The following is a 20,912-nucleotide window of genomic DNA, read 5'->3' as shown; positions in this document are numbered from 1 at the left end:
TTATGCATGTAAAGATTCACTCATGTAGTGCGGAGATAACAGGAAAATATTTGGGGGGATTTGGAGTGTGTTTGACCTTTGAGGATAACGAGCTTAATTCAGCCATGTTTGCAACCTTCCAGTATCGCTTTGGGCTTGTTTTGTGACTAGAATCTGGCACAACATTTTAGAAATAGATGAGCACCAAAGAAGGATTTTTTCTCATTCATGTTGGAAGGACAACTGGAAAATTAACTGACCATATAACTGGGGACTTCATAAATTACAGAAAATGAATAGAAACTGATGAATAATGGCCCCTTATTGAAGAAAAAAGTAGGGAGGAAGTCTCTGACATTAAGAATCTCAACACAATAAATAGCCCGGCTGTCATGCATGATTAAAAAGAAGTGTTTGGTCTGAAAACCTTTTCAGTACTGGAGAGGCCCTGAGGTGAAAGCCTCATTCACAAATTAGTTTTTGAGTTCATTAAATAAAGAGAGATAAATGCTTATCACTTTAACCTTCTTGCTAAACCACTTGAAGAGTATATCCCTGCTGTACAGTAATTCCTCCAACTAAGCAGGGGCGCGGCTGGTTAATTTGATGTGTGAATTTGTTTGTGTTCATGTTTGTCTTATGTTCATGTTGTTGTCTCCTCTTTGATAAAAAAAAACATGTATGTAAGGCTGTGATCCTCCCCTCTCACTGAAGTTACATAGTGCAGAAAAAGGGTGATAGGAGGGCGGAGTGGCTGAGACAGAGACACCATTCACCCTATAACAAGACACTGTGCCATCAACATGATTTTTAGATATTAGTTTAAGGTAAAACAGTTACATGATGTTGCTTTAAAAAAGAAAACAAACATGTTTTCTACATGGTGGGATAAAATTGTTGATCTGCTGCTTTTTTATGAAAGAACAAAATCAATATACACTGCTGAAGATTATTGTAGATAGGTACAAAAAACACTTTATTTAATCATTAATAAAACCATGAAACACTCAAATGGTACAGGTCATTCTCTTACAGTATGTACAAAGACTCACACGGTATTCACACTGATGTATATGGTGGATGTGCTCTCTCCTTCTCGGCCCCTGGGCAAAAAAGTCTGCCTGCTGTAAAAAACCTCTGCGCATTTGAGTCATTTTTATGCCCCCATAATTTGGCTATTCAAGCTATATTTAATGCCAGTGAAGCTGAATTCAAAAAGTATCTTGAAAGCATTTTGAAGTAGACCGTTTCAACTGGAGCCGGGCTTTATGCAGTGATGGGGCTGGGTCCACTGGGCGCGCTTCCAGAACCTCTGTGCTTTAATTCAGAATATTCTCCAATAAACGAGCCGTCCTCATTGAATTCTCCTCCACCGTCGGCGTAGTCACCCAGGCTGTCTCTGCTGACGCTGTCCCCCACTGTGTCATCGCCATTCAGGGAGCACAAGCTTCTGCCCTTCAGTGGTTTCTCCTCGCTGTCACTGCCATCAACAACAACAGAGAAGGATGAGCCGGGGTCAGTGATGCAGTACTTAGACAAACACATTGTACTGTACATCAGGCACATGCTCGGAAGCAACACGTGGCGAAGAGACAACAATTGTCACATGCAAACACAAACACTAGCCTGTACAGTACATATAGACTATCAAATGCTTTCCTGCTCTAACACACACACACACATACACACACACACACGCTCCCGCTCACACAAACTTCTTATGGTTTCAATACATCACTACAGGCGCTAGGCAGGGGTGGATGCAGCGGCTGCACAGCAGGAAAGCGAGCATGAGGGAGGCGGGGAGGGCTTGCTACAATCACTTCACTAATTGCTAATTGCCAAGGCTTCAGGACCAAAGGCAATTTCAAATCTCTTTAGAACCAGCGATGGAAATTGCCAGAGTGCAGTGAGAAAAAAGACGAGTGGGAGTCGTGTGTGTGTGTGTGTGTGTGTGTGTGTGTGTGTGTTGGGAGGGGAGGGGAGGGGAGAGAGGAGAAGGGTGGGGGGTTGGGGGGAGGGCTGAGATTGAGAAAGGGAGAAGGAAGAGGGGGAGATGAAGAGGTGGGGCATATGCAATCCCAGACAAACAGCCTGTCATTCCTGGTATTCCCGAGGGGCCCACACGCAGGCCGAGGAGATTAGATGCCAATTTACGGCTGGGCAAGCGGCCAACTTGCAGGTGTCTCACAACAAGACGCAGGGTCACCTCAAAACACTGAGGATATTTTTCCTCCTTGTCTTCTTTTCTAATTCCCTAAACCATCCAATGTTTGGTAACACCTCTATCCCCCCGCTTTGCCTTTGTATTCATAACACGGAGCGTCTGCATTCAGAGACGACGCTCCGGTGGCTGCTGTATGATAGTGCCATTTGAGGCACACTGTAGTTGACACCTGTGTCAAACACAAGCTCCATGTTTTAGCCCAGAGACGTGGTTCAAGCTACAATTACGAATCGACTCTCCTTCACGGGGATTTTTAATAACTAATCTTATCTCTCCCATTTCATGAGGCCATTTACCATGCACGCCACATAAGGTCCGCATTTCAACTCTTATCAAACCTTCTTTCTCTGACGACTCTAGCGCCCAAGATAAGTGGCTGTTATCTAAGAGGAGTGGGAATGCCAGCGCCGCAGCAGCCCGCCCACAGTGACTTTGAATACGGTGATAAAATGGGGCTGAGTGCCTTTGAGCCCCGGCTCTCATTCAAGACCGTGGTCGGGATCCAGCTCGGTCTCAGCTGTTGCTGCGCAAAGGCTTACCTTTAACCTCACAAACAGGTGAGTGATGGAGGTAGAAGGTAATTAAATTTGTCTTGCCATTGACCCATGCTGACATGGTTTGGGGGCAGCAGAGAAACTTCAGGTGGAAGGAGGTTGTTTTCGCACTCTTTGAACCTGAAGTTGTATTTATTTTACTTTAAAGGTGTCCGGAGGAAAATAACACTACGTTTGATGCCTTCTCCCCAATTGCAAATAAGATGAGAGCTAAGATGAAGGAAAAAAGAAGTAAGGGGAAAAAAAACAAAACAACAACAGATGAACTCACACTGTTGGCTAACAGCATACTCCGACTATGACACCTGCTGTTCCTGCAGTGGACAGAGGGGCAAGGCAGCAGAGGGCTGTCTCCAAAGAGAAATCGTCTGTAGCATAATTACCACTTGTCAGCTCCCCAGACACGTGGCTTAACAGCGGGTGGTCTATTGCCTTCAGAGATTCAAAGGGCACAAGAGAGCCGTGAATCCAGCTCTAGAGCCAGGAAAACAACATCATAGTAAGGCTAAGGGCACTCTGGGGGGACAGTAGTCAGAGCAGTCTTGTGAAACAAACCATGAGAGGATTTCTAAAGAGATAGTCACATCTGCCCCGACTCACACTACCAGGGCTTCTTCTGCCTGATGAGCTCTGAAGTAAAAGTGGTATCAAACCATAATACAACAACAAAACCATAATATTCATGTTTTCTGTTAATAGATCTTCATATAACAGTGCAGCTGATTACTTATGAGATCTTTAAACTGGCGGTCAACACAATAAGCCATGCTTTACTGTTATGCATTACAGCAGAAAATGTTTGAACATGTAAAACTTTAGGAAGCTGTGATAGGATATTAAATAAGATTTAGATTTAAGATATTTCTGCCCCACACACCACTACAAATACACTTAACTCCCAATACTGTTCATCTGTACAACATGAATTACCGTCTTTGCATCTAGCTGGAAACAGCCATGAACATCAGCTTGGCTAACACTCCGCTCCTGCTGTAGTGATACTGGCAGCGAAACCTCAGAGGACCTCAGTAACTAACTTTTGAATACAACTTACTTTGTTTCATTAATTTGGACAACAGGAATGAGCACCAGAGCGTACTCTGGCACAAACTGAAAAGTTTTTTAAATGCATAGAGCTGTTGGAGTATATCATTACTCAGAGTACCACAGTCTCAGACTTTCTGGGCAGTCGGCTCCACTTCAGCTGAAATGGCACATTTAGTACATTTAGCTGGGACTCCATTTACATTTACACAATCTAGGGACCTAGCTAGCATTGCATTAGACAAGCAGACATATTTAGCTTTGTTTTTAGTTCAGTTGTAGGTTAACATCACAAATAAAACATTGAAGCTTTTGGGTAAATATGGCGTAACTGGCTAAAGTTGTTGATGTTAACTGTTAAACATAACCTACATTACAAATGACCTGTACAGCCACGCTCTCATTTTAGTCTAGAACGTCAGAGTGGATTTACGGACACAACCGTAATGTAGGACAATTGCCTCACAGCAAGGAGGTTCTGGGTTTGATTCCTGGCTGTATGTTTTCCCCGTGCTTGGGTGGGTGCTCCAGTTTCCCCACCATCACATCATGTGTATGAGATGAATTCTCCCTTCAGAGTCCCTGACCATAGCACAGTCACAGGAGTGATGTTGTACTGTGTGATTGCATGTGACCAATTAAAATGACTCTTCTTCAAATTGAATTATCACCCATAACAACTTGGTGCTTTCCATCAGGACAACGATGTGTTTGAAAGCCACATCAGTTTCTGTACAGCAATGTTGATTGAAGATCATCATCTGAAGCTATTAGACAGGACAAAACATACATATTTGAGCTACTCTAAAATCAATAATGTAATCCATAATCTATAAACAGGACTGCAGACAATGCATTCTCTCCTGTTTAACAGAATTATAGTCTTGGCAAGTGACACAGGGATGCAATTGGCAGCAACCACACAATTGTGAGTAATCATGCTCTGAATAATATGATGACGAGCAGATTCAAAGCAGACAGAAGAGGCTATTTTAGGTGATTTCCGTTGCGTGTGCACAAACAAGCACGGCATTGTCACGCAGTTGCTGCAGTGCTGTCAAGCAAAATAGGATTCAGTTGATTTTCCCTAAACTGTCACCGTAGCAGCTAAACAATGCACACAATGGAAATCCAACAGCTATCATAAAGTACAACAGCTGTCTGCTTTGGGCTTAAAAGCTCGGTTTGTCTACCCATTTGCCATGCTGAGTTTACAGTATATGCCTGTTTAATTGAATATAATATATTTCCCAGCAGCAATCACTGCATGTCCAGAATCAATCCCTGCATCTGCAGTTGCACCTTCCTCAAATCTTGCTTGTATTGAAGATATTCCACCGAATACTAATACTACACTAATAATTCACAAAGTGTACATCAGGGTTTAAAGGTAAGCAGGAAGCAGAGGCACTACAGCAACACTTCATGTTTCACTAACATCTCCTCACATACATCTTTCTACATTAGAGGAGGCTAGCACATAACCTTAATAGGTTCACTAGGCAGCTGGTCTTAGAGACTAAATAATTAATGGCAATACCGCCAAGCTGTTGTCTAGGAAATGTCTTGGTTGGAAAGTGAGGTCACACTACTGCCAGCGCTTTTGCTTCATCCTGCCGTTCACTTCAACAGCAAGCAGCTGCTGCAGCTAACGTTAAACTCCAGTCCTCTGAGTCCTTAGGTGTTTGTAAGTATGAGTTTGGCTTTTTGGCCTACATACCGTGTGAAATCACGTTAGGGAGAGACAGCAAGCAAACAGTGGCATGCTTCCATTCAGAGTATATATGTATTTATAGATCTCACACACTCACAGGATCTGGAAACAAATTTAAAGCACACAATACCAACTAAAGGGGAGCAAAGGTTTGGTTACCTACTACACCTAACTACACAGTTTGATTACCTAGCCCATCAATTGATGAGAACAATGACTTCTAGGCTCATCCTGGAAACGCTCATGAATGCATGGTTTGCTTTTGGGATGGGAGAGAAAAACATAACTGTGACACATGACAAATGACTTCCTCAGCCAATGAATATTTAACACGTGGTTGTTAGATTAATACCGCTACAACACAATGCATTTCGGGGAGATAAAAAATTGTCATTTCTTCAGCACACTTTGGCACTGCAGCGTTCCTCTGCAGAGCAGGAGTACGGCTCACCTGTATTCACACGACGTGTCATCATTCATTCCTTGTGACTCCACGTCAGGGTGGAGGTCTTCCTTCTCTTTCACTGCAGAGGAGGCAAAACAGACATTTCAGCACTACTGCTAAAGAGCAACACTTTCATCCATAGATGAAAGTGCATATTATTTACAATGTCGGGACATAAAATCATTTGTAATGCTGCAAATTCAAACAACTATGAAGGATCCTGCCTTTAAAATTTCGAAAGGGAAATAACTCAAACAGTAACATTCATCTTTTAAATCAGCTTCAGTGATTTTCTGTCAGATTCTTGGAAACTGGAGCGAAAGCAAACTCTACATCAATGCATAGCAGTTGTACAGGAAGAAATGGTTTGGACTTTTATCGCTTGAGCATATATAAGAGTTGAGAACTAAACTTAATATGACTGTGTAAACGTTATATCAAGTGTGCACACTGAAAGGATATCTTCTGTATGTCTACAGAAAGTGCTACACACCAACTCTTTGTATAAATATGCTTTTAAAAAGATACCAAGCGAGACAAAAGAAGGGTTTCATGAAAAGAGCTGGATGGGCAAAAGGGGGAATCCAAAGGAGCTGATGAAATATTCAGTGGTCCATGTCAAAAAGCAACTGCGGGCAAAAAAGTGGAATGGTGGGGAGACGACGGCAAAGAAACTGAGCAAGGAGACACTTTGCAGGTACATACCATCATGAGAGTGAGTTTGGTTCTGATATAAGGCAGCAAAAAAAGGTGCAGGGGAAGGTCTGCATAGGTAAGCGGATGGGGAGGTGTGGAAGAAGGCCAGCTGGTTCCCGATTGTCTGGCTTGACAAGGTATGTAATCAGAGGTACCAGGCAGAACTAACAGGGCCACGAGAGTTATTTCACATGCAGTTAATCTACACAGGCTGCAAGCGTCTCATGGACAGTTCATTTGGGGTTAATTATATTGGGCTTGGCAGGGTTAGCATGCAGAGGTGTCCAACACGCATGCATAATGCATTTCCAAGCAGGGTTGAGGCCCATTGCACGTTTTCATTCTTTCAGGAGGTCAACCAAAATCAGATCAAAAGTCAAAATAAAGTGTTGTCCTGTAAAACTAGTGACGATTTAGAGATAATTAAGGGACAGTTCACCCTGAAATAAACATATTTTTGCTCTTATTTGTAGTGCTATTTATCCAATCTGTATTGGTATGTTGCGAATTGCTCTGGAGATAAGATACTAAAAACAGCAACGACTCTTTCCAGAAATTATGACCCGGTTACTCCACAGATCTTGTTTCATGTAGGAACTATCTTCTTTCTACCGAACTACAACCGCCAAGAGGCTCGTGTTCATGACTGCAAGGGATTTAAACATTAATGATGCCTCCTCAGCTGAGCTGTAACTCAGCTTAGATAGCTTAGTTAGCTAGCTTATCGCCTATAAGTAAATGCAAGCTTCCTTCTGCATGGAGATATGGAAAGTCTGTGGATTATCTTGTCTAACTAGGTCATGATATCTTGAAAGAGATATTGTTGTAGAGTGCCATCTGGTTCCATTTTATTTGAGAGAAGATGGCAGATGTCTCCTAAACTTGACTACTCGAACCAAAACAATCTAGATGGATAATTGGCATTACAGGTAGGAGAGATATATGTATTTTTGATTATGGTGTGTACTGTCCCTTTAAATTTCTTATGATAACAAAGTCAGACTAGTGTTTTCTACATGTGCTGAGTTGAATTTTGATTCACTTCCTGAAGCGAAGCGACAAAGGGGACCCAACCCTGGTCAAAGACTAACTGACCTTTTCCCATGGAGAACATGTCTTGTTGCTGCAGCCGCGGCGGTGGCGTACCTGCATACTTGCCACCTTTGTTTCTCCGCACAAAGCAGGCCATGAGCACAACAAGGGTGAGGAGTGCCACAGCACACATGGTCCCAATGAACCATCCCTGGGTGGAAAAGTCGCTCCGCTGACCTTCCGCAGCTGAGGACAGAAAGAGAAAAGAGGCAGAGAGCTCAAGCATCGACTTTGCACATCAGTGTATTTGAGTATGACAGTCCCCTCGAGCACTCCTCATACAACTTTATATTTGACTGAAAAGAGAAAAACATGATGGATTCTAGTTTGAGAGGATGTTCTCACGTCGTTTTTGACTCACATTCCCTTCAGCTATGACACTCTATCTCCTCTGAAAGAATATTAGATAGTGGGAAAAAAAACGCAGATGCAGGAAAAACAAATAAGCTCACACATTCACCACAGTCAATAACAATTTGTCAGTGATATCCTGACGTTACGGCAGGTTAGAAGTCAAATCACTAAGCTCTATCGACTGCGACACCTTTCTCTCTTCTCACCTTTGACTCGAGTCTGGATAACGTCTTCGAAAATGCTAGCGTTATCGAGCAGCCTCTTGGCCATGAGACGCACAGTGTACACCGCTCCGGGTTTGAGCCCATCAATTATGTGGAAACTTTGAGAAGTGTTTACAGCCTCTGAAATCCGCCAGTTACCATCACCTACACAGCCAAGCACAAGAAGTGCACAAGCAGCAAGTCTGTATTAGCATCCATGCTATCAAAAAAGAAGTTAGAATGAGCTGTTACCAAGTAACTATTTGTTGTACTATATATAAGTTTAAAAACATCTTAACACATTTTGAGGCATTTATGGAAATGATAAAAGTAGCCATGCAGACGTTAGGCTTATAATATATTTTTAGATGTTTATATAAAACCTCCCACCTAAACATGATGGCACCTAAAACTCATACAAATGTTTAGCAAGGCGGGGACAGGAAAAGTAGCTTACGGTTATTCATATAAGCCACATAAAGCTGCGAGTCCTGCTGCTCTTCTCTGGCAGTCCAGCTGATTTTGGCAAAGGTGTCACTCACATAAGAGCTTATGTTCAACAGGGCTGGAACTGATAAAGAAAGAAGAAATAGGGGGAGAAAAATAAGGAGGAAAGGGAAAACACAGACAGGCACAGAGAAAAAGAGAAAGAAGGCAGGAAAAGAGGATTAGCAGAGGCAAATAGGTTTCCTCCCCCCGCAGCTTGAGAACAGTGCAGCAAGCAGAAACCCTTCAAGACGACAGTTCAAAAGGCAACGCTGGGCTCCAGACTTAATTGAGTGGAGCTGGATTTTGGCTCATAAAGGGTAGATATAGAGATCGTGGGCGTGAGTGACATCCAGTCTTCACTTTCTCTTAAGCAAAGCTGGCATTTCCTGACGCGCCCCCACCATGAGCGAATATCAGAATAGATTGAAAACACACCTCGTCTCGAATGCCATTGTTAGTTGAAAGTTGAGGCAGATCACAGAGATATCATTGGCTGTGCATGTGTGTGAGTGAGCTATATACCTAAAGGAGGATGAGTAGAGTTGTCTGGGATAGAGCTGGGAAAAGAGAGAGAGCAGTTGTGGCCTGAAAAGAAAGAGGAGCCTCAGATGTTAGATTTCTGCTACAACACTGTCAGGTCTAACACTCTGTAGCGTGCAACAAACGAGCTCTATAAACTACATGAAGGCAGGACTGTTAGAGCAACTGGGGAAACTGGATTAAGGGCAGTAACTACGCGAGTACGATTCAGCTGAAACTGAAATTGTAGCAACTGACAATTTCTGACAATGTGTTATTCAAGGATTACCAACACTATATTTGTAAAACTACAAAGAAACTTTTGATGAGGCTTTGACCAGCTACTCACTACACCAGCACACCTGTGGCCATGTCTATAGTATCTCTACCACTACTTCTATGTTAGCCAGCCGCAGAGGCTGCAGGCAGCCATACGTACTGCTCTGAACAGGGGCCACAGCTGGAGTCGGTGGCAAATCTTCAGAGGGATAAAAAGAAAATGAAATACAGCAGAAGATTAAAGATATATGGAAAGCCAGCTTTAAGGTTTATAGACCAGGCACAAACCCCCCCACACACACAGACACACACGCATGTACATCGACACACGCCAACAGACGCAAATACGTTGGCAGTGCAAAGACAACTCACAAATACAACCATATGCAGGTTCATGCCCGCATGACGTGTCTGTTTGTTAGTGGTGGGCTGGTGGAGAGCTGCACCACCAGAGGGCGCTGCGGGGAGAAAAGATCATACACTTTGTCCTAATGACTGCGCTTACTAATTGTAAGCAAGAATTGTGATGCATTTAATGACAAATGCAGTGTGCTCAGTAGGTGTTGGTATGAAAATATTTGCTCGATTGTTGAGTTGATGGACAATAATATCCTCATAATGCATAAAAAATGCAGAAGCTACTTAAAACTGGATTAGTTATTACAGCATTAATCAGGGGAAACCACAAAATCTTCACATTTTGCTAACTTGTTAGCAAACAGTTCCTTATTTATACATCCAGCAGGAACAGAAATACCATTAATTTTGAGTCGTGCATCTGTCAACTTGATGAATCTAAATTGAACATTTCTGAAGGAAATATATTTAGCTGCCAAATGCTTTTCTAATGACTAACAGCTACCTTCTTCTGTTGGAAATGAGAGTGGTAAGAGTGACCTAAAACAGTGAAGTTGTGGGCTGAGCAATGAGCTGACGCTGACTATAAAGCTCCATAACGCCAATTCAGGTGATAATTCTCTGGAAATCATCCCAACGAGCAACTCCTACATTGCCACATTTTCACATCATCATGTGATAAATTGTTATTATAAGAATATTGATTACAGACACTTTATATTCATCTCTTGCACACTAACTGCCAAACAGTACAAAAAAATATACTGCTCGGCCAAAAAATGTCACACAAGTGGCTCTGTTGCGATAAGCTTATGCAATGTCAGCACATTTATTTCCATCCAGAGTTGCATCAATTTTTCGCCAAGATCTTGTATTGATGGTGGGAGAGTCGGGCCGCTGCGTAAAGTCCTCTCCAGCACATCCCAAAGATTCTCAGTGGGGTTAAGGTCTGGACTCTGTGGTCCCCAATCCATGTGTGAAAACGATGTCTCATGCTCCCTGAACCACCCTTTCACAATCTGAGCCCAATGAATCATGGTATTGTCATCTTGGAATATGCCCGAGCCATCAGGGAAGAAAAAATTCATTGATGTAAAAACCTGGTCCTTCAATATATTCAGGGAGTCAGCTGACCTCATTTTTTGGTCACATAACATTGCTGAACCCAGACCTGACCAACTGAAGCAACCCCAGGTCATAACACTGCCCTCACAGCCTTGTACGTTAGGTACTAGGCGTGATGGGTGCATCACTTCATCCGCCTCTCTTCTTACCCTGATGCGCCCATCACTCTGGAACAGGGTAAATCTGGACTCATCAGACCACACGACCTTTTACCATTGCTCCAGAGTCCAATATTTATGCTCCTTAGCAAACTGAAGCCCTTTTTTCTGATTAGCCTCACTGATAAGTGGTTTTCTTAAGGCTACCAAGCTGTTTAGTCCTGATCCCTTGAGTTCTCTTGGTATTATGCGCGTGGAAATGCCCTTATTAGTCCTAATATGAATTTGGAACTCGAACACGACAGTTTCTCATAACAGTGCTATTAGCTAACTGTGTTACTTTAAAAAACGGAAAATACAATAGACTTTGTATTGTCGCACTGTTTTGAGATATCACTGTGTTTCCAGGGTTTGATTTTCCATGGACTAAATTTGTAATCATTGGCATAATTGGGCCATTACATTTATTTAATTACACATTAGTTCCCACTTTCCCTTTCGTCTGAATATTGTGTAATCCCCACTTGAACTCATAAAACAACCGACACAGCTGTACATTTACACAACCTTTCCTGCTCTGATTGCTGAATCCAGAGCTGACTGCAGTCATTCATTATCACTAAATATTTTACAACATCAGGTCCAAGCCATTCGAAAACATGTTGGCGATAACAACTTGGGTGTTCAGATGCTGTGCCAGGGAGCAAATAATTTAATCTCTGGAGGATCTGGTTATTTTTGTGTGACTCTGCTTTTTGGCTTGTCTGCAGTCCGCTTTATCTCTGCTTCTTTGTTATCTCATGAGGCCTAATGGAGAGAAATAGATATTTTTGCTCCTCAGTCTCACAGATGTTTCATTTCATCCCTCTCTGTTTTTTTTTTTTTACTTCTGTCTCTCACTTCAGCCACTCAGTCCGCCTCAGAAGCCGTTCAAACAAAGACACATGAACGCAGGCACATCTGCTCATACTGGCTGTTTTTTGTTCTGCTATGCTAATCTGTAAATTGTCCAGACTATTTTTAAACATAACAACTGTTCATGGCGATAAGCATTAAAAGCTCCTTCAGTCACAAAGGTGAAATCTAAAAGGATCACTTCATAGCCTGAGCTGGCTAACTCGCATGCATTCATTTTTTTCACTGTCACTCCATCACTGCCCATCAACGTTTCTAAATTCATGGTGCCCCTGCTCCGTGCTATGGGCATCCATAAATCTACTTTGCTGCATTGTGACTAACACACCCTGAGGACAGCGCTCCAAAACAGAACCATTTTATCTCCCCGCCGAGCCTCTACTCAACCATATTTGCAAACAATGCATCTAATGGCTCTCAGGCCGGACATCCACCTACAAGATGCAGAGCCTCTCAAAGGAAACATAAAAGCCAGAGAGGAATGAATAACTTTTTATTAAAACATTCATAGTGGACACAGATCTTCTCATGCGTTCACATCTTTCTGCCTGCCAACTAAAGTAGTGAGGAACTTTGAACTATCACGAAATTCTAGCACTCATTTTCAGGGTTTATCGTGTACCATCAGGGCTGAAATGACTACCTGTCAAATGCAGCTAAATCTGAACGGTGGCAAATAATACTGTCAAACTAGTTGCCAAATTGGCTGAATAAAATTACATGGTTCAACATACAACCCGTGTGAAGTGTGAGCAAAGAATTAAACTCAAAGAGACCAAACCTGCATGATTTTGCTTTATGTAAGATACTAATTAAAGACACCATGTGTGCAGAATTTGAAAAGTTTTGGCTTCAATTTAGACCAGGTTAGTCTCTATTCTCTACAAAAACAAAGGAGAAATGGAGTGATGCTTCAATCACATACAATTAAACTTAACTAGATCTTACCAAATCATGTTTAAAGCAACATAAGTTACTTTTTTACCTTAAAATAACAGCTTCAAAATAATTTTGATGGTACAGTGTCCTGTAACGGGGTGAATAGCCACTCTGCCCCCCATCACTTGTTTCTGCACAGTGTTTGTTTCAAGACAAACAGTTCAGAAAAGGATCAAAGATGCTACAGCATAAGCTTAGTTCTCTGAACTTATCTTCTCATTAATTCGCTCAGTGAGACCGGCATTGTGCCTGAAAAGGATGAACGATAACCTGATAAGCACTAAAGGTCACAGGTATGGGTGACAGAACATCACCATGAAAAACCATGTGGAGCCACTGAAAGGAAAAGCTGCAGAAAAGCTGAAGGTCCATGTTTCATTTATACAGAGCCTGTAACTTTGGGAGAAGTGCCTTTTTCCAAAATATTGTGTGCTATAATGAATTTATGCTGCCTCGACCTCTGACATTCACTATCCAGACTCCACTGCAAAGAAATGAGGAAGTTTCTAAAGGCTTTTAAAATATAGTTATTATCAAAACTGGTACTGTAGCTAAAGATGACAATCTGTGTATTCACTTCATCAAAATTAACCTCAAAAGTAGCCTCAAGCCTTAAAGTCTGAGAATAAATCCTCCACACGCTGTCATTATTAAGTGCTTTGAATGCGGCTTTAAAGTTGTTAAAGATTATACACTGAAATTTATTACCACTTTTCATTTAACTGGGATGTTTTTGTGCTGCCTCATGAGAGATTTAAAGCAAGATTCTAGAAATAGTTAACAGCTTTTTCTAACATCAAACAACATTATTAGGAAGTTTCAGTCAGACAAAGCAACGGATGGATCTAAACCTAGATTTTGAAAATTTTGAAAACTTCAGAAATACCTTGCTGATGATGTTTTAAATTGGATTTGTACAAACATAACTGGGAGCACATTTTATATCATGTCAGCTATTGATGTTGTCCAGGAAGTCACACATCTTTTGTTTGTTGCTTTGGGAATCTGCTTTGATCTCATGTGTGATCCTCTCACTTTTCCTGTTTCCTTTAGGTGATGCCTTCAGAGTGTGTAACGTCAATTTTCACAGCTATGCAGATGACACGATTATACTTAAAGTAGAGCATAAAAAAAATGCCTTAAGCTCACTCACATCCTGTCTTTCTACGATCAATAACTAGATGAATTATAGCTAAAAATACACTAACAATACACAATCATTTGTATGCTTTAGTCTCTTATGCTCAGTTTTTATATATATACTTGACTTGACTTGTATAGTTGTGACATCACAATCTTACGGAAGTCCTGGCAACCTTCTTTGAACGTACAGTTTCTAAATATGGGCTGTGGGCATTTCTCTGTGGCTTGAGCATTGTAATACTTTCACAGTATTCATGCAGCACCTAGACCTGCTATAATCAGAAAGACATAGATATCTCACTTACTACAATATGGGTACTTTAAGCCTGTGTCTTTTAATTTGAATCAAGCTGAATCACACATCAGCCAAAGTCTCCAAAAAAGCATTATTTTATCTCATCACGTTTATATGTATCTCAGACAATGTGAGAAATATTGCCAGAACACACATGCTCCTATGCAAGCAAGCTGCCACAAGGTTAATTCATGCGTTTATCTCAAGCAGGCTCCACACACTGGTCTTCTTTAAACAGGCTTTTAGAGTATAAAAAATATTCACAATACTGCTGCTAGACTTTAAAAAAAAAAAGAACAACTAAATGCACAGCACTCTAGTTTTAGATGAGCTACACTGGCTCCCAGCATCTTTTAGAAAGTGTCTGAAGAAAAGTCCTTTTGCTTTTATCTAAAGCTCTTAATGGCTCAACAGCAAACTGCTTTGACAGTCTGAAAAATCCAGACTGCAACAGAGAACTGATGCAAAAATCAAAATCTTTGCATCAGATGATAAAAATGACTTTTGTTCAGTGTGTAGCGAAAACCAAAAACACTGGATCCCACAAATCCCACGATGCAATGAAGAGAGTCTTTTCAGTAGACCATCCATGCCTTATAAACATCCACTTCTCTCTTACTCCATGGCACAAGAGTGAAACACTTTAAAGGCCTTTATGTGAAAACACGTGTTGTTTCCAAGCCGAGATAACCCTAATGGCATCATCGTGTGGTATTATTTTTTTTACTCTGAATCCTTTGATGTTCAGGTGACTAAAGTGCTGCAGTCCTGCTATGCCTATCTGAGACAGCTAACCAAGATCAGGTCATTTCTCTCGTCTGCAGACTTGGAAAAGGTAATCCAAGCTTTTATGTCGGCCAGACTCGACTGTTGAGATGCACTTTATTCTCCTCTATCAGTAGGCGAAGCATCCAGAGACTGCAGTTGGTATAAAATGCTGCTGCAAGGCTTTTAACACGTATTGAGAGAAGCAACCACATCACACCAATCCTTGCTGCCTTTTACTGGTTAACTGTGAGTTGTCGAATTGATTGTAAGATTTTAACGCTTGTTACTAAAGCCTTGAACCATCAGGCTCCTGCCTGCATCTGTGATTTGCTTATTCTCCATGAGCCTGATCGCTACTAGAGATCTTCCGGCAACTTGACTTGTCGCCAAAAGGGACCAGGCTGGTTTATGCTGTGGACCTGCCTGCCTCTTCTTAAGACTCATTTTTATCTTATGGCTTTTTCATAACCGATGGTATTTTTTCGTAATTAGTTAAATTATTTATCTGGTTTATTATATGAACAATATATATATTATAAGTTCTTGATCTTATCTACTTTTATTAAGTATGCACTTAGTGAGTTTGTTTTGAAAGGTGCAATATAAATAAAAAAGGGTTTTATCATTATTAGGAGGAATTCAGTCACAAAACTAATTAGCTATTTTCAAAGGTTAATTAGTTTGCCCCGTAGTTATAGAAATAGTTTCATGTATGGTACAGTGCAATCAATCATTAGTATAAATATCTCCACTTTGTATGAACAACTACATTGCAACTACCATGTCTGTAGGGTGCTATAGAGCTGCAATATAATAAGAGCTTAATCTATTAAATTAATCGCCAGCTATTTTGATACTCGATTAATCAGTTTAAGTAATGTTTTTAAGAGGGGGAGTCCAATTTCTCCAATTCCAGCTTTTAAATATTAATATTTGATGGTTTCTTTACTCCTCTATGACAGTAAATTGAATATTCTTGTGTTGTGGACAAAACATTTAAGGATGTCGTATGGGGCTCTGGGTAACACTGATCAACATTTTCTGACATTTTATAGACCAATCAACTAATCCATTAATAGACGATAATGATGAATGAAAATAATCGTTAGTTAAAACACTAGTGGGGCTTTCACACCTGAACCAATTTAAATGAGATCTTATTGGCCACCACAAGTACACTGATGTCATCTACTCACGAGCTGAAGCGACAGTTCTGCTCTCCTGGGCCAGCGGAGGTCCACAACCTGCTCGAGTGCAGGCACTGAGGTGGAAGCGGTAGAGCCTGCCCTGCTCCAGGCCCTGAAGCCGCCACTGGGTGGTGTCAGCCTTAGTGATGTTTATCTCCTGGGAATCAACCACCTCCAGTGTGGTCTCATCAACTATGGAGGAAGGGGAAAGATGTCAGGTCAGTTCACGAGGCATGAGTGAGCCTACGATGGATCGACACATAAAAAGTCATCACTTCTGGGCTTGTGTTGTATGTTAATGGAACACAGCAATAATGAGGGTCAACGGCTGAGGGAGGAGGGAGATGAAGAGATGTCATGCTAGCTCATGCAGAAAGTGAACGTAGCAGATACAAGTCGTGACAGGTGAGCTGAGGAGGAATACATTATGAAGAAAGGCGCGGGGAGATGAAAGGAGGAGATAGAGAGCTCAAGAGGATGTGGAGGGAGGGAGGGAAGTGTGTAAACAAGTGGCAATGGATGAAAAGAGGAGGAGGAGGAGGAAAAAGAAAAACTGGAGGAGGAGGAATTGATGAGGAAGAAGATGGAAAAAGTGTGTAGTGTTGTGTAAAAGGAAGATAAAAATTACAACAGGTGGATAAAGCAGATGGAAGGCAAAGAAAGAAAATACAAAAATCAACTAGTCAGAGGGGGGAATTCAGTGTAGTAGCAATCACAAGCAGCATAATGTATCACCAAACTTGCATTATAGATCAAAGTATAGTATGTGTGCAGGCTGTAGAAAGAAAAGAACCCCCCACGTTGATGTCATTACTGTGCGAGCGTTCAAATGCAGGTGCCGCTTCAGAAAATTGATGTTTGTTTGCAGCGCAGAGAACTGGATATTTCATGTGTTTGTGAACATCGTCAGACTAATTACACAGCCGTTTCATGACTCATCTGGATGTGCAGACTGTGCATACATCACGATGTGTATTATATAGTACATTCAATGCGTTTGCAGAAATTTGAAATATCCTTGAGTTTCATGGTGAATCAGCTCAGCTGAAAAAAACCTCCGACACCCACAGCCTGCATTGTGTGGGAATATCTGTGTAAAGTCTGACATCTGATATGGGAAAAAGCAGAAAGGAGTGGGGGACAGAGTGTATTGAAGAGCCGGCCAGACTCCGTGGGTGCTGGTGGAGGCGGCGAAGGGCTGTCTCTGCCTTCACATTTTACACAAAAGACTTCAGAAATGTCAGCCAACGAGAGCGTGGGCTTTGAAAACAGAGGAAGCGTAATGAAAGCCCCTCACTCACTTCCTCACCCTCACTGTTCTCAAGCACAAAGGTGGAGAGGGGTTTTTCAGCAAGAAGAAACGCTTTCTGAGAGATAAATGATAAATACATTTGTAGAGGAGGCGCAAACGGCGCTGGCCTAAATGATCCTTTCTGCAAGAGCACCTGCAGTACAGGATCATACGAGATAACACTGAGGACACTGTCAAACCACAATCTAAAGTAGCCATCACAATTGGGCTGCTGCAGACCATTGTGGAGGGTTTGGTGTTAAACAGTGCAACCTAGTGTCCAGTATGAAAACACGAGAGGAGAGGGAAGGGAAGAAGGGGATGATGATCATGAATGAAGTATGTTTTCATTCCTTCTCTCCGACCTGCTCTTTCCTTCTCTCACTCACACTGCAGCTACGCTTCTTCACAATGCCTCATACAACAGAAAAGCTACAGCAAAGAAAAATCTGTTCATGAAAAAACTCACACAGGACCAGAGGTCTACACTGTGTAAGTCAATGAGTAATTGGTCAAAGACCATTGTGTGTGTGCGTGTGTGTGCGTGTGTGTGCGTGTGTGTGCGTGCGTGCGTGTACATACAGAGGTGGTTCTGCAGGAGATAACCAGTGAGGATGCCGTTTGTCTCCAGCGGTGGGCCCCACACCAACAAAATGGAGTCTTCCCGGGCGTTGGAGGCGGTCAGGATGGGCACCTGAGCAGGAACTATGAAAACCACAGTAATATTAATGCACCTACTGTATAGACATGTTTCGCAAGCAGCTCATATACTTGCCTGTCTGTTTTAGTGTAGAAATATTTTTAGGATGCTTGAATCAAAACAGTCAGTCCAAATAAGATTTCTTTCTCTCATGCCAAGTGTCTTTTCAAGCTTGATATTTTCTTTTATGTTTTTTTATAAAAGCTTTCTTTACCTGTGTCTTATTTGTGAAACAGATGAAAAACCGCACCGATGTCGCACATGACAGTATTAAGCGGCTCTGTCATTTCACAAGGCTGCTACACTGAGCAGCCTTAAACAAGTATTTTCATGAGAAACCTTTGATGATTTTTCTCTCCTGGTCTTAAGGCTAAACATGTTACTATATCTACTGTATTTCAAATCCCCTCCGGATATGTTTTGAGATATATAAGAATGCATATGCTCAATTATAATTTGTATCTGATATGGTTTTTCCACTATGTTTTCCAAGGTTACATTTTTCTCCCTCACTAAGGGAAAAATCCACAATCTATGAATATGCAAATGTTTGGGTTTTTTTCATTATTATTTCTAAAGTTACCAGGCACAAAATGTCTTCTTCACTAAAGAGTCCTTTCTCAGTGTTGAAGGTTTAAAGTGCCCACATCACACTGAATGATGACTGATTTCCAAACTAGTTGTCATGCCTGTAGGTACACTTCTTAAACTGAGCTTTAAAGGTGAGCACAGAGACACTTTCCCTCCTTCGGCAGATAAATTTGAAAACAGTCAAAACAGCCCTCTAGTGTCAAACTCTGCATGTTTATTATTCCGCACAGTGAAGCACAAACAACCAAGTGAAGTAACAATAAGCATAACACATTTTTGAGTGGCAGGATACTTCGATGTAATCGAAATGTGTGCTTTTGTTAAATCTCCTTTTCTTCTTGTCTGAGTCACTGTATCATGAATTCATTTTTCCGCAAGCTTCAGTGTATCTTTTATTTTTGAGGTGTTTTTGTATTTTTGTGGGTCCTTACCTCCCTCTGGAGTGTTGAAGGTGACAGGGTCGCTGTTGGGCCCATTGCCCTTCTTGTTAAAAACATTGACAGTGAGTCTGTACTCTGAAAAGGGTTTAAGGCCCGGCACAATGGCATGAGTCCTCTTTCCAGGAAAAGACATGGACTGGCGCTCATCTAAAACCTTGTTGGGATTCAGCAGACTCCGTTTTCTAAACCACTGAACCTGTGAGAGGGAGATCAAGGACAGTGTTCAGGAACAAGGGAACAGACCACAGAGTTGAGGGAGAGAAGGAGAAAAAATTAAGACAGAACAGTTAGATACAAAACACTGAGGAGCAGCAATTAATGCCCCAGTTCCCCTTTAATGAGACAGATACCTGAAATCACATATCACATATGAACTGTGAAGCTGAGACTTCTCCAAATCACCTCAAGTGACGACGGTGTGTCTGTTAAAACCGCTAATTCACACAATCGTGTTGTCATTGTCACACTGTCAACCACTGTGCCACCTACATACACCATAACAACACCAATACAGGTGACAGAGTGCATTTATGAAAAATGTGCCAAAAATCATCATTTCTACAGGGATTGTATCATATTACCGTATTTAACGAGTACATTCTAAATGAGTTATAAAAACAAATTATAGTATTAAATCACACATCACTTTTTAATAAAACAAATTAAAAATTGAAATCCATACACCCCTCTTCCAAAAAGTAATCTGGGAAGTTATTTGTTGCTCCGTTCACAAGCCCACAACAACTTCCCTCGAAACTGTTGCTTCTGAGAGAACATGCACGAATTTCACAGTTGAGTTCACCTACCACAGGTGGTGAGCCGCTTTTTTTAGCTAGCTAATGACAAATTTATTCCACCAGAAACGGTAGACTGTTCAGAGGAGGATAATTAGTGGAGTTTGAAATACAGAAAGTTAAGAAGACCCCAAACAAAATCTTACACCAGTACAACACATGTATAAAACATTGTCAGATTTAGCTGACATATAACTTTGTTTGTGGAGGTTTTATGCTTTGCAAGCAATGTCAGTGTGTCACTCATATTGTACTATTCATCGTCACACAATTATGGAAGCTTTGGATACTAACAGGATATAGCACCTTGAAAAAAAAGATTCACTGGTATAAAATCACATAATGACCATTTTGTATGTCTGTCTGAGCCTTTTCCTGCCCCATTAAAATGAACTTGCAGCGTCGGATAAAAAAACTAAAAAGACAAAAAGGTGGGGGTGCCAATTTCCCAGGGAGCTGTCTTTGGTTATGACACACTGAAGGCAGATGAGTCAAAAGGGGTAAAAAAAAAAAAAAAAAACATATATCACAAAATGTGACAAATGAGAAATGTGCTGGAATAAAGGTCTGATTGCTGGTAATCCAGGTAAAGGATTTTGAGCTTATAAATTCAGTTTCATCATCAAACCAATATTTTTTTGCAGTCTGCTGTCCTTTCACATTATAGCAGGAAG

At 41.3% G+C, this 20,912-nt stretch overlaps 1 protein-coding gene across 8 annotated transcripts in view; it reads right to left on the bottom strand.

The window, feature by feature from the left end:
* Nucleotides 1–915: 915 nt before the first annotated feature.
* The window catches only part of chl1a (cell adhesion molecule L1-like a), a 60,414-nt gene continuing 40,417 nt past the window's right edge, over nt 916–20,912 (bottom strand). For 3 of the 8 annotated variants that reach the window (XM_084365574.1, XM_084365575.1, XM_084365578.1), the window contains 9 exons: nt 19,436–19,640; nt 18,296–18,418; nt 16,432–16,614; nt 9,756–9,794; nt 8,766–8,879; nt 8,312–8,473; nt 7,755–7,937; nt 5,970–6,042; nt 916–1,459 (listed from right to left, as the gene is read on the bottom strand). In XM_084365574.1, the coding sequence (XP_084221700.1) occupies nt 1,246–1,459; nt 5,970–6,042; nt 7,755–7,937; nt 8,312–8,473; nt 8,766–8,879; nt 9,756–9,794; nt 16,432–16,614; nt 18,296–18,418; nt 19,436–19,640 (1,296 nt within the window). In that variant the 3' untranslated portion in view covers nt 916–1,245. Of the gene's footprint in view, nt 1,460–5,969; nt 6,043–7,754; nt 7,938–8,311; nt 8,474–8,765; nt 8,880–9,319; nt 9,383–9,755; nt 9,795–16,431; nt 16,615–18,295; nt 18,419–19,435; nt 19,641–20,912 lie in introns of all 8 variants that reach the window. The other 5 variants (XM_084365577.1, XM_084365576.1, XM_084365580.1 and 2 more) reach the window with 5 other exon arrangements.

This window comes from Pagrus pagrus (genome assembly GCF_965226575.1).
Source record: "Pagrus pagrus genome assembly, chromosome: 11".
Classification (NCBI taxonomy): Eukaryota; Metazoa; Chordata; class Actinopteri; order Spariformes; family Sparidae; genus Pagrus; species Pagrus pagrus.
Note: the sequence above shows the minus strand (reverse complement) of the source record. Positions and strands in the feature narration are given on the sequence as shown.